The sequence below is a fragment of the Corvus brachyrhynchos genome, unplaced genomic scaffold (assembly GCF_000691975.1).
Source record: "Corvus brachyrhynchos isolate BGI_N302 unplaced genomic scaffold, ASM69197v1 scaffold101, whole genome shotgun sequence".
Classification (NCBI taxonomy): Eukaryota; Metazoa; Chordata; class Aves; order Passeriformes; family Corvidae; genus Corvus; species Corvus brachyrhynchos.
The window spans coordinates 748,074-759,683 of NW_008237239.1; the positions used below are offsets into that span (position 1 = coordinate 748,074).

Below are 11,610 nucleotides of genomic sequence, written 5' to 3' on the forward strand. Positions count from 1 at the left end.
AAGGGACAGGGGCACAAGGAACAGCCACAGGTGGGGGATGCTACCTGCCCGGAGGAGAATGACTTGGTCTTCCAGCGTCAGGTCAGAGAAGTGGGGGATGCGCTTGGCCCACTCGACAAGTGTGAAGAGCTGCTTGTCAGCCGCATGGCAGATGTTTGTGACAGGGTCATTTGTCTAATTAGGAGCAATATCCAAAAGAAAAGAGCAGAGGAAAAGAGCGGAATTTGTCAATGAAAAAACTTTGATAATCACAATCTGCACTGCACACGGTATCAAGTTAATAATACTCAATGCCACAAGTACAATGCTCAAACTGCCAATAATCTCAGCTGTGTGCTGTTGGGAAGAGCAGATATTTGCTACCACTATCCCCTCTACAGCCAGCCAAGTCAGCTGGTTGCTAGACTTTTCTGTTTGCTTGCTGTCCTTTGCAAAGCAAGTCCCTGGTGGTCGGCTGCAGTCCTGCTCCCCAGGGCACATCTGAAAGCCAGGAAGCAGCCCCTGAACGGGCATGAGCAGCAGTTTTATCCAAACCAGTAAAACCACAGCAGTAAACCTGCTGCGTTCAGCTCCACCCCAGTCTTGGTCACAGGGGCAGACAAGAAGTGTCCAGGGCTATGCGCATGTGGAACCTAGCACAGGGCTCAGACTCTCCAGCATCTATTTCCCTATCTACTCGTTGAAACTAAAGGAGACTTGGAAAAAATGCTTGGAAAATAATGTATAGGCTGTTTTCTAGTTGTCATTCAGAGGAGCTACAAAAGAAAAACTATTGGTGAGTTTTAGGTGGTGCGAAGCAAAATCCCCTTATAAAATGCCCGTTGTTCACATGGCATTTGTCTGTTCAAATCCCAGCTCAAAGCCTCTCATTACTGGCTGCAGGTGATGTCAGTGGCTCTTACCGAGCTCTCTGTGCTCACATCACTGTACGCCTCCGTTTTGGGTTCGACTGCCAGCTCAGCTTCCAGGATCCTCTCCACGGGCATATCCTCGCTGCCACTGCTTGTGGACTCGGCCTCGTTCTCACTGCGCTCCCTGCTCCTCTGCCTCTCTTCCTGCACAGCTGTGGGACAGAAACACAGCTCTCTACGTCCACAGCAACAGTCACCTGCTCACAGTGGGTCCCCTTGCCTCTGGGACAAGGGATGAGAAACCCCCTCAGGAGGGGGAGAACAGAAAATAAATGGGTATTTCAGATGTACACCCATTAAAATGGCTGCTCCCATACCAAGAACTCTGAGGTTGCTGCAGACCAGTAGCCTTCAAAGTTGACAAAAAATTGTAATTTCCAAAGTATGAAACTCCAGAACAGAGGGAAGAGGAGTTGATACCTCCAGGTGGCAGCCTGGACTCGGCTGTCACTAGGTGCTGGAGGAGGCAGGAGGGATCCAGCACTCACATACAGGTTTGTTGTGCTCTCAGCATGCTTCCAACAGTTCCAGTGTGCTTTCAACAATCCCACAGCAGTCAGATCATCCAACAGCAGGGCTAGACAGTCCCAAACCCCAAGCTGGATTCACACATGCTGCTTATCTCATTCCTGAGCAGAATCTTACCCAGTCTGGCCCAGTCCTGGCGTCACCTCTCCCTCTACCACCTCTCTTCCTAATCCTCCCCACTAGAAAGTTCCTAGCACATCAGTGCCCCAACACCTTCACTCCGTTCTCCCTTCTCTGTATGTTTTCCAACACAGCTACTGAGAGAAGGCACAGAATCATGAAATTCTCTCCAAAGCTCAGTTATTAACCCCCAGGGCTGCTCTGTGTAAGACAGGTCGGTGTAGGACATGTATCTTGTATGCCAACCCTTGTGTGCAATAGAAGTCCTGGGTGCACTTTTTTTTGGAGAAGTCCCAAAGGGAAATACGACAATCCTGTTTAAAAAAAGAAATTACCAGCAGGCATTATATTTGTTTGGTTCATTGCTGGGGAGAAATGTCCAAAAACTAATCCCCTCTAGCATCACTCCCCTGTGTGAGTAGGAGCCCAAAGTGCCTTGCATTAGCCTTGCTAATTAGCCCCTGGCTAATTTTAGGGTGTTTTAAGTGGAGGGCCAAATCAGGGGAGGCTCCTCAGCACTAAGACTCATAACCATTTTGCAATGCTCAGTGCTTCCCTGTGTTTCTCCCAGCTGGGAGAATGTGCTTCCCAGCACTGCCCAGCTGCTGGGCAACTGGCAGCACCCAAGAAGATGTATCAGTGGGGTTTCCTGGCTGGTGCTTGTGAGGGAGGGCAGCACAGGACACAAGCGTATGCCAGCCAGCTGGCGAGAACATTTGTGCTCTTTAGAGTAATGGACAGGAAAAGCCATGTAAGTGTTTCTGAAGTCACCAAAATCTTAGTGGAAGAAAGTACATGGCAAGGAAATACCAGTCCCATCACTCAGCTCCTGAACTCAAGCTGCAATCCAGTTTCTGGAGCTCCCAAAAACCCCCTGTGATTGCTGCAGCCAAACTCCCACAGGATCCACCAGGATCCTGGGGTTTAAATTTTCACTCTCTGCAAAGGGAAGCTGTGTTAACACCCTGGTCATCTGAACCACTTTGCACCCGGTTGTAAGGGAGAGCTATGCCTGGGATTAAGTTTTTGATTCCAGCATGGCATTTTGCAGTCCCCTGCTGCCCTAAGAGATTGAGGCAGCACAGCTTTGATGATGCTACAGGGAATAGGATGAGGTTTAGCTCATGCCCAGTGTTACAGCTGCTTCCCCAGGCTCTGCCCTGCACGGTCTGAGCTCTGGCACAGGGAGCAGTTTGCACGTTCCACAGGGGAACGGCGTGGCCTCCAAAAGGGACAGCTACACTGCCTGCTAGCATTCAACCCTGAAGGCAGCTCAGTTACTTTATCTCAGAAAAAATGAGCTTAAATGCTGTGCTGGTTGTCACTTCCTGACCTTACATCTGTTAGTATAATCTGGGAGACAATCCAGCTCAGCAGTCCTTCCTCCATCAAGGAGGGAGAACCAGCTGCAGGGGACAGGGGTGGACAGATAAACAGCCAAGCTGTTGGGCTTGCCCTTCCCTGCAGCAGAGACTTGGTGGCTTTTACAAAGATCTTCACAATCTCCAGAGCTGGGTGGGAGAGAGACAGGGCTGCAGGACCCTCAGCAGCTTTTGGAGGCTTCCCTCAAGTCAGTGCAAAACCCCTTTAAGTCCAATTGCCACGGGTTTGATCCTTGCTCCACACTAAATCCTTTAGGTGGTTTGGGCCAGAAACACGGTTCTTTGGGAGTTGCAATGGGTGTGTGGAATATGGAAAAGGCTCCGTGAATTACTTCCATACTGCTCTCTCCCAGAGCACAAAACCCTCGCAGGATGTGAGCTCATCTCCAAAGATGAGGCTAAGAGTGGAAATGACAGAGAACTATAAAATAAGAGATAGAAATAAATCATTCACCCTTATCTTCCAGTACAAGAATTAGGTGGTGAAAAATGAAGTCAGTAAATCAAAAACAAAAAAAGGAAGCTGCTCTTCACACAGGAGACAAGAAGGCTGCAGGACCCCTCACTGCTGGGTGCTGTCTGCAGCAGAGGTTTTCAGGGGTCCAAGCCATTAAGGGTCACTAACTAGAGGCAAGGTTGGGTCAAAATCAGTTAATAGGTTCAATACTCACCAGTGTGTGTGTTTAGGTGAGAAGAAAAAAACATTGTAATAGCTTCCCCATCAGCCTCTTCCCTTATTAGTCTCTCTCCTTATTAGGAAAAAATTTGTCACAGAAGGGGTTGTCAAACATTGGAACAGGCTGCTCAGGGAAGTGGCTGAGTCACCACCCCTGGAGGTATTTAAAGGACAGGTAGATGTGGCACTTAGGGACAGGGTTTAGAGGTGGAATCTGCATCACTGGGCTAACTGTTGGGCTTGATCTTAAAAGTCTTTTCCAACCTAAACTATGATTCTCATTTCCTTTAAGTAACAAGGTCCAAAATGTACTGAAGCTGTCAGTGTAGGTTTTTGGAATGCACCAGCCTTGGAGGGTCACCAAGAACCTGATTTATCCTAATGAATGAAGAAAAATTTCTTCAATTCCATTCCTTCCACCAGCCCAGTCCTACCTTCCCTCTTCATCCCCATGGCGAGGCACTTCTGATAGCGGCAGTACTGGCAGCGGTTGCGCTGGCGCTTGTCTATGAGGCAATCCTTGTTATCCCGGCAAGTGTAGATCAGATCCTTCCGGATTGTCCTCTTGAAGAAGCCTTTGCAGCCCTCACAGCTGTACACCCCATAGTGCTTCCCTGGGGAGGCAAGGGAATCAATGGGCAAGCAGGTATTTGCCCTTCCTTCCAGTGTGGAGGAGCTCACACCAAATCCAAAGGTAAAAAACCTGGCTGCAGGGAATCATCTTAGCAGGGCTGAACTGGCTTCAGGGGGTCTTAGCAGGTAATAGTGACCAGCAGCAATCAAACTATAGGACCACTGTTTTCCTGTGATTAGGAGGGACTGCATCCCAGTGGAATGATGTGGAGCATCTTAGCTGCAGTGCAAGTGCAGAACAGCCGCAGGCAGCAAATGGGGTGCACTGATTAGGAGGGGGTCTGTAAGGCACACTGAGGTATGAGAGAAAACCCAGACACAGCCAGAACCCAGCTAACACAAAGCAGAGGTAAACGAAAACACAGAGATTTTGATAGATTTACCTTTGGTAAACAGGGACAAAAGGTAAAATGAGATTATACACACAAGGGAGAAGAGCATGGGGTTTAGGTTTGCTCGCTTTTGGGCACAGTGCAACTAATCTGCAACACAGACGGCCAGACCCAGCCATGAATCCTGCAATGGCAGTATGGCCCCAGCGAGCCCCCACAATGCTCAGTGCTGCACAAGCCTTGCTTCAGGGCACCAGGGGAGTTCTCATTGCACAAAGGCTTCCTCAAGAAAGAAAACCTCCTACCTGAGGACCTGTCCCCACAGATGGCACAGATGTGTTTGGCTAGGGAACCTGGACTTGTAGATGGATAATTCATGCTCCCGATCCCCGGGAGACCCGGCAAGGGCTTGACATCCTCCGAGCTGCTGACATTGTTCAGGACATTGAGCTGCAGAAGCAGAAGCCACAAGACAGGTTAGAGGGGAGACTCGTATCTCAATGACACCATCCCCAAATGGAGCTGACCTTTCCTGTGCTGCTCCCACAAGCTTATCCCCAGCAAGTCCATGGGGCTGTCACGGGCATACAGACATCCTCTGGTGAATCCAGCTGGAGCGGTTTAAGCAGGCACTAAAGCAGATATGGCCTGATGTTGTAACCAAAGCCAGAGCTGGAAAAGGGCAGGCAGCAACCTCAGCTGCTCAGTTACAGCCTCCAAGCGATGAGGCTGGTGGGATCCTGCCTGCTTCATTAGAGGATGCTGATCGCTGGCTGCTGGCAGCCTCAAGCACTAACAGCTTAGTAAAGAAGAGCTTTGCAGCCAGATGATCTGTTGCAATTGAACCTGAACTGCTGCATGGCTAGGGAAGCTGTAAGAGCATTTAAAAAATAAATCAAATTAGGTGGGTTAGCTTGTCATATGCAAATCTTCATACACACATGAAAATGTGGCCATTTGGTCACTCTCTGGGACTTAGGTTCCCAAGCACCACCACAGGTGGCAGATTTGGGGTTACCAGATTGAAAAAAAGAGGGATCGGGCTGAGCATCTGAAAATCAGCAGCTGCGAGATGCAGGCAAACGATGCAGAGCCCCCAGCCGAGATCCCCAGGAGCTGCTCGTGGCTGCTGAAGTTAAAGGTTACAAACCCACATCGATTAGAGACCAAAGCCTGATGTTGCCCAGGGCTTCGTTTTATTGCTGTTTGCTTTGGAGCCACGTTGGCAGGGCAGGGAGGATTAAGGGCCATTGAGCACATCTTGTCAAAAGCTGTCTGGGCAGAGCAGTGTCTCTCCTAACCCACCATCAGATCACCTTCCCTACTGTCATGGGTTGAGGGCTGGGGATGGTTGTTTCATCACTGAGTTTGCCTGGAACAGTCATGCCAATTTACCAGCTCAAATTCTTCCCAGCAAGAAGGCAGAAGCAGGGATAGAAAACAAGGGTTTGGATGAAGACCCAGCTAGAGCTTTCATTCCAATCTCCATAACATTTAAAAAGTAGATTTCATGCACATTCCTGCAAGCTGTCCATTTGCTCCAAGAAACTGCCTGTTTCCCACAAAAAAGTATGATAATTTCCACAGTAAATTTCAGTAAAGGACAAGAGGTCACCCCATTGGAACTTTTGGACCTGTCATTAGAAAAATAAAAAGGTGAGGCCTGTTCTCATCATCCCTCACCACTGTCCTTTCATTTTCAAAGCTTCAAAGGTCTAATAACATGGAAAATAAAAACTACCCATCAAAAATCAGGAGCCAGGTTGTTTTGCTCCACTAGAAAATATAAGTGTATTGGGAAAAATTGCCCAGAGGAACAGAGGTTTGATCTCCCTGGCAGAGACTCAAACCAGGCACTGGCAACTGTAAATCCTTATGCTTCAAAATCCAGGCCAAGGAAAGGAGAAATAAACCCCTTCCTCCGTGCAAGTGTCCATCATCTTGGCAAAATGCTGAGCCAGGAGGAACTTTTTATGGTTTAAAACGTTACTCAGAACTCAGGTACCACCTTTTCTTTCTCCCTGTCTGCACTTTGAAACAATAAAATGGAGAGAAGGTATATGGGAGGGGGACACCCAGGGCAGTTCTAGCCATCAGTGTCCTCAGAGCTTGACTCCTGCAGGTTAAGTGCAATCATGTATGATATCTGGGACAACTGCTTGAACCCAAATCCATTAGCTGCCTCTCTGCTGAATCCCCAGGGTCCAGCTGTCTCCTTGCATTAGAGGCAACATAAATGGAACCCTCTCCTCAGATCTGGGAACTTGGCACAGTGCCCAAACTGGGAAAACCACTTCCCAGAGCATCCCCAACCCCAAAGGAAAGGCTTCCAACCAGCCAATACTGCTGCAAGTTCCTGTCCAGCCATCCTGTCCTTGATGTCATGGGCACAAATACTGTTAGATCCATGGGGAACAGTTAGCTGGTGCAAGGGGAAGAGGGATCCTCCAGCATTCCCACTGCTGACAGCTAGGGCCCACAAAGGAGTTGAGAATACTGGGGAAAGGTAAGTCAAACCTTATCCTCTTTCAGAGCTCTTCAGGGGCCTCCCTATATCATCCTCTCCCAGCCTTCCAGGCACTAAGAAGAGCTCCAGGCATTCCAAGGAGTAGCAGCAAGGTATGGGGCAGAGAGGGCTCAGGGACCATCTCCTTGCTGCTTCTTCAACAGGAACCATGAGGCTTCTGAGCACTTCCTACCTTCAGGTCCCACTAACAAAACACAAAATCTTGCTCATAAGAGGCAGAATTTTCACTTAGATATGGACTCCCAGAACATTTCAGCTCTCTGTCAAAATTCCACACTGCTACAACCTGTGCAGGAGGTAGTGCCAGGCTTTTGGAGCAGCATGTCTCTGTCCCACAGAGCCACCCTGGGATGCTCCCAGCCCATCCATGGCTTTGGGAAAGCACCAGCCCTAACACCTGGGTCTCCCCTGTCTGGAAGGGAAACCTCAGCACCCACGTGAGCACAGGCAGTAAGGATGGGAGTGCTTCGTTTTGCTGCAGGCCAAGTTTATATGCAACACAGTAGGTGGCTGACATTTAGCATTAACATTTGTCTCCCCCTAGAAAGTCCATCTCCTTTCCAAACAATGAAATGAAGCAGATAGTCTTTTGCAGGAAGAAGGGCAATGTTTCACGTGCTGCAGCCCCTGGCTATCCTGTCTGTTTCCATGTACAGTAATTACACACTGCAATAGATGCAGTGGAGGGGAGCTGGACTGCACCCACAGTGAGAACAAACCTGGAAATTAGCTCTCTTCCCTTATCATGTAGGGTATTTTGAAACAGATACTGGTGTGGTCTCTGTGTCTATGCAAGGGTGATTTATGCAGGTACACATGCTAGAAAACGTTCTTTACAGCTGAACTCCTTGACTGACCAAACTCCCCACCAGCCAACTCTCTCTCAAGTTTTGGAACTTTACCATCCTGAACACTGAATTGTAGCAAAGAAAGTGTGCACATCCCCACCTGTGGACTGGTATGTGTCATGAAATTCATGCCCGGGGCTGAGGAGAGAGCGACGGGGTGTGAGCTGAGGGAGGAGGCAATGACCCTGTAGGGCGAGCCCAGGGCGTTCACTGGGGAGCCAATAGTGTTCATGGGTGACGGCAGCGCCCGCGAGGCATTCGTCGGGGCCTCGAGGTAGCTGTGGGACCCCTCCACTGGATTCCCCGTGGAAAGGCCTGAGGACAGGCTCACGGACGTGGAGCTGGTGTGCACAGGGGAATCTGCAGAGAGAAGCAGAGATGAAGTACACCATGAGTATGGCTGAGTGCACAGCGATCAGCTGCCCAGCCTCAGTTGTGTCAGCTCAGATGCCAACCAAGCCCCAAAACCAACCAACAAACAGGTCTCATGCTATAAAGGGAAAAGAACAAAATGTTGGTTATAGTACAGGAAACTGAGTTATATACAGCAGCAAAACTTACTGTGAAGATAATGTTTAATAACAAAATATTCCTTCTCTGCTTCGGTGCCTCAGCAGACTTGGAAGAAGGCACCACTGCCTGCCTGCATCAGGCTGGTTTTCTCTGAACTCTTCCCTGAAGTCCCATTTCTTTTGTCCAAGACAGCTCTAGAGACAGCACACTTCTCAAATCACAAAATCCCCACCAACCAGCCTGGAAACTCTGAATGTTCCCCATGTCTTATGAAGCACCTTTGCTCCTTGAGATGGCTCTGGCCTTGTGCTCCCATGGCTTAGTTTTCCCCCTTCCCACCCACGTGTGTGTCCTCTGTGCCATTTCACATGTTCATTCTCAAAGCTGAATGCCAGCATCTTCCATAGGAGCTGGAGCAACACAGGAACTGCCCATGACACACTAGCAATGCAAGTTTCAGGACAAGGCAGTCACAAAATAATTTGTCCTTTATTTTTCCTGATTTGTACAAATCAGAGCACAGACTTTGGCCACACAGATGTGCCCAGTCTCACAGCTACAAAGACAGAGGGTTCCCTCTCTCCACACTAGAGAGCTGCAGTGCACATCGCCAAGTTGAGCCTCACAGTAGCCCCATGAGATCAGTCTGCCCCTGAACCCTGCTGAGGAAGAGGTGGTGTAGAAAAACAATATAACCTTGATCATTGCCACTTCAGGGCAGACTCTGAGGCTGAACAGCTCAACCAAGGCCTAAACACTGTCTTCTGTAAGACCAGTCTCAAATATTCAGAGGGTGTCTAGGCATCAAATGCCCACTAGTCCCAATGGGTCATGTATCTAGATGCATTTTAAGGATTTACATGACCTTTTCTCCCTCCCTTAGAATTTACCAGCCATAGTTAGCATTAGCTGTCATTAACATTTCTGTGAACCATTATTTCTCTGTTGGTTTTTCAACACAGGAGATCATTCCCTGGAGTAGCAAGGCAAAGATGTTGTGTGGGAAGGTCACACAGTTGGTTTTTCATGGCTGGCACAGAGGATACATTCTCCCATTGCATTTGCAAGTAAGGCAGTGCTTTGGTGTTTTGTTTGTTTGTGTTTTTTCCTCCTTTTAACATTATTGCAAAGTTATTTACGTGACAGTCTTTGCTATTCTACCTGAAGTAACAATCAAATCTGATTCAAAGGGAAGATGCACAATAAAGACGGGAAAAGGTCAGCTTGCTGAATAACATTAAAGACATTTGTCAGAGTCAAGGAGGACTCGATCTGCCGTTATCAACCCACTTCAGACTTAATTCTGCAGAGGGAGGGGGAGAAAAGGTCTTTGTCAATTCTTGCTTTGGCTTTTTGGATCAATTCTCCCAGTGGGAAAGCGATGTGCAGCAAGAGGAAGTCGGCTCAATGACAACAGCAGAAGCCTCGGAGGCAGCGAGGTGGTCTGGAGGCAGGGCCAGGGCTCCAGCCTGCTGCCACAGAGCCACCCCAAATCCCCCTGCCACCATCATGGAGACATACAGCCTGTTTTCTGTTAGCAGACAGCAAAATCCCTACCTTGGAATGGCTTCCAAGCACTAAAGTCCTTCATCCCAGAGACAGAGTGCCTTTAGCATTGGGCAGAAGAGATGTGCTGTTTGCCTGGACCCCCCCTTACCTAAGCAAGCGTTCAGCTCACACAGGCACCTTGGGGCTTAAAAGGACCATCCTGACTTGAGCCATTACTGGCTTCAGAGAAAAGCAAATGCATTTTTCATCATCTGTGGTACCATAACACACAGTCCTCCCCAGCATGCATAGCACAGACCTAGAAAGAATTTGCTTTTACGCCTCTTTAAGCAACCAGGTAAACAACACTGCCTTTGAGGATTCCTTAGCTTGGAAAATAAGTCATTGCAGGGGATATTGGGCAGAGATCTATCACACCAGGACAGCTGAGCAGAAGAATGATTCTTCATCCTTTTCCATTAACATAGAAAAGGGCATATTTTGAAAGTATCATGCAGAAGATTTAAACCAATAAGAAAATACACCCAGGAGAGTTATTTAACTGTTTGCTTTTATGCCAGACCTTATAGAAACACTGTCACTGCTAAGTTTCTCCATTAGAGAGGCTCCAAGTTTCGTAAGGGCCCAGAGCAAGGCTTTCACCCAAGGAGGCTGCTGGCCAGGGCAAGCCCCACAGTGTGCTCATATCCCTGCCAAGGGGCAAATGTTTCAGGGCTGTGCCCAGGGGAACCCCCTAGACCCTAGGATGGGATCAAAGGTCAAAGCCAGGAAACCTAGAGGGCTTGTACCTCTGTTACACCAGCAATGAGATACCAAAGAGGAAGCATGAATGCATGAAGGAGTGTTTGCTGATGGAGGTGAATGGATGGATAAATGAAAATACCTACTGGAGAGCACAGAGGTGTAAAGTCAGGCTTTGCCAGGGCCTGATGACACAAACCGGAGTTAACATGCTTGTTTCTACAGCGCCTGGCCACAGTGTCCTGCCAAGGCTCTGACAAACCCCTTGGTCAAATCCAGCAGTGTAAACCTTCCAGTTACCAAACAACAACTTTATCCATCTGTTACAAATTGTAATAAAGTCCCCATTTAGAAAAGCACAACAGCAATGACAAAAAAGCCCACAAACAACAAAAAACTTTGACTTCCAGTCCCTTTCTGGGGTAAGTCTGCTAAGCCAGTCCCCAGGGGAGAGGAAATGCATTCTCCTGCACCTGGGGAAAATCCTCCTCTCAGATTCTCATTTTCAGGCTGGAGTGCTCTGAGAGGGATATAAGAAATGACTGTCAGCAGACCATCAGCTTGTGAGAAGAACAATTTTCATGGCTGAAAGGTGTGCAGGAAGAGCCATGCCAAAGCTTCCTTGACACTGGGATTAATTATTTGCTCAGCTGAGTATGCTCAAACTTGTTTCAGTTCAAAGAAGTCAGGGAGGTTTGGACTGTGCAAACAGCCAAGACTTCAAGTTTTGAAAGAAAACAATCAAATTAAATGACTTCCAAGAAAATACTGGTGGTCTGTGTCCCACAACTCCCAGCAGAACCCAGAAAGGTCTTGGGCTCACTGGGATGGAATGGCTTTACTCGAGGTACTCTCTCCCATCATTTGGGGGACAGACAAATGGCAGCGGA

At 48.4% G+C, this 11,610-nt stretch overlaps 1 protein-coding gene across 5 annotated transcripts in view; it reads right to left on the reverse strand.

Moving 5' to 3' along the window:
* The window catches only part of RXRG (retinoid X receptor gamma), a 37,604-nt gene that overhangs the window by 3,214 nt on the left and 22,780 nt on the right, over nt 1-11,610 (reverse strand). For all 5 annotated transcript variants that reach the window (XM_017729643.1, XM_017729642.1, XM_017729645.1 and 2 more), the window contains 5 exons: nt 8,058-8,317; nt 4,888-5,032; nt 4,052-4,231; nt 903-1,063; nt 45-174 (listed from right to left, as the gene is read on the reverse strand). In XM_017729643.1, the coding sequence (XP_017585132.1) occupies nt 45-174; nt 903-1,063; nt 4,052-4,231; nt 4,888-5,032; nt 8,058-8,317 (876 nt within the window). The remainder of the gene's footprint in view (nt 1-44; nt 175-902; nt 1,064-4,051; nt 4,232-4,887; nt 5,033-8,057; nt 8,318-11,610) is intronic.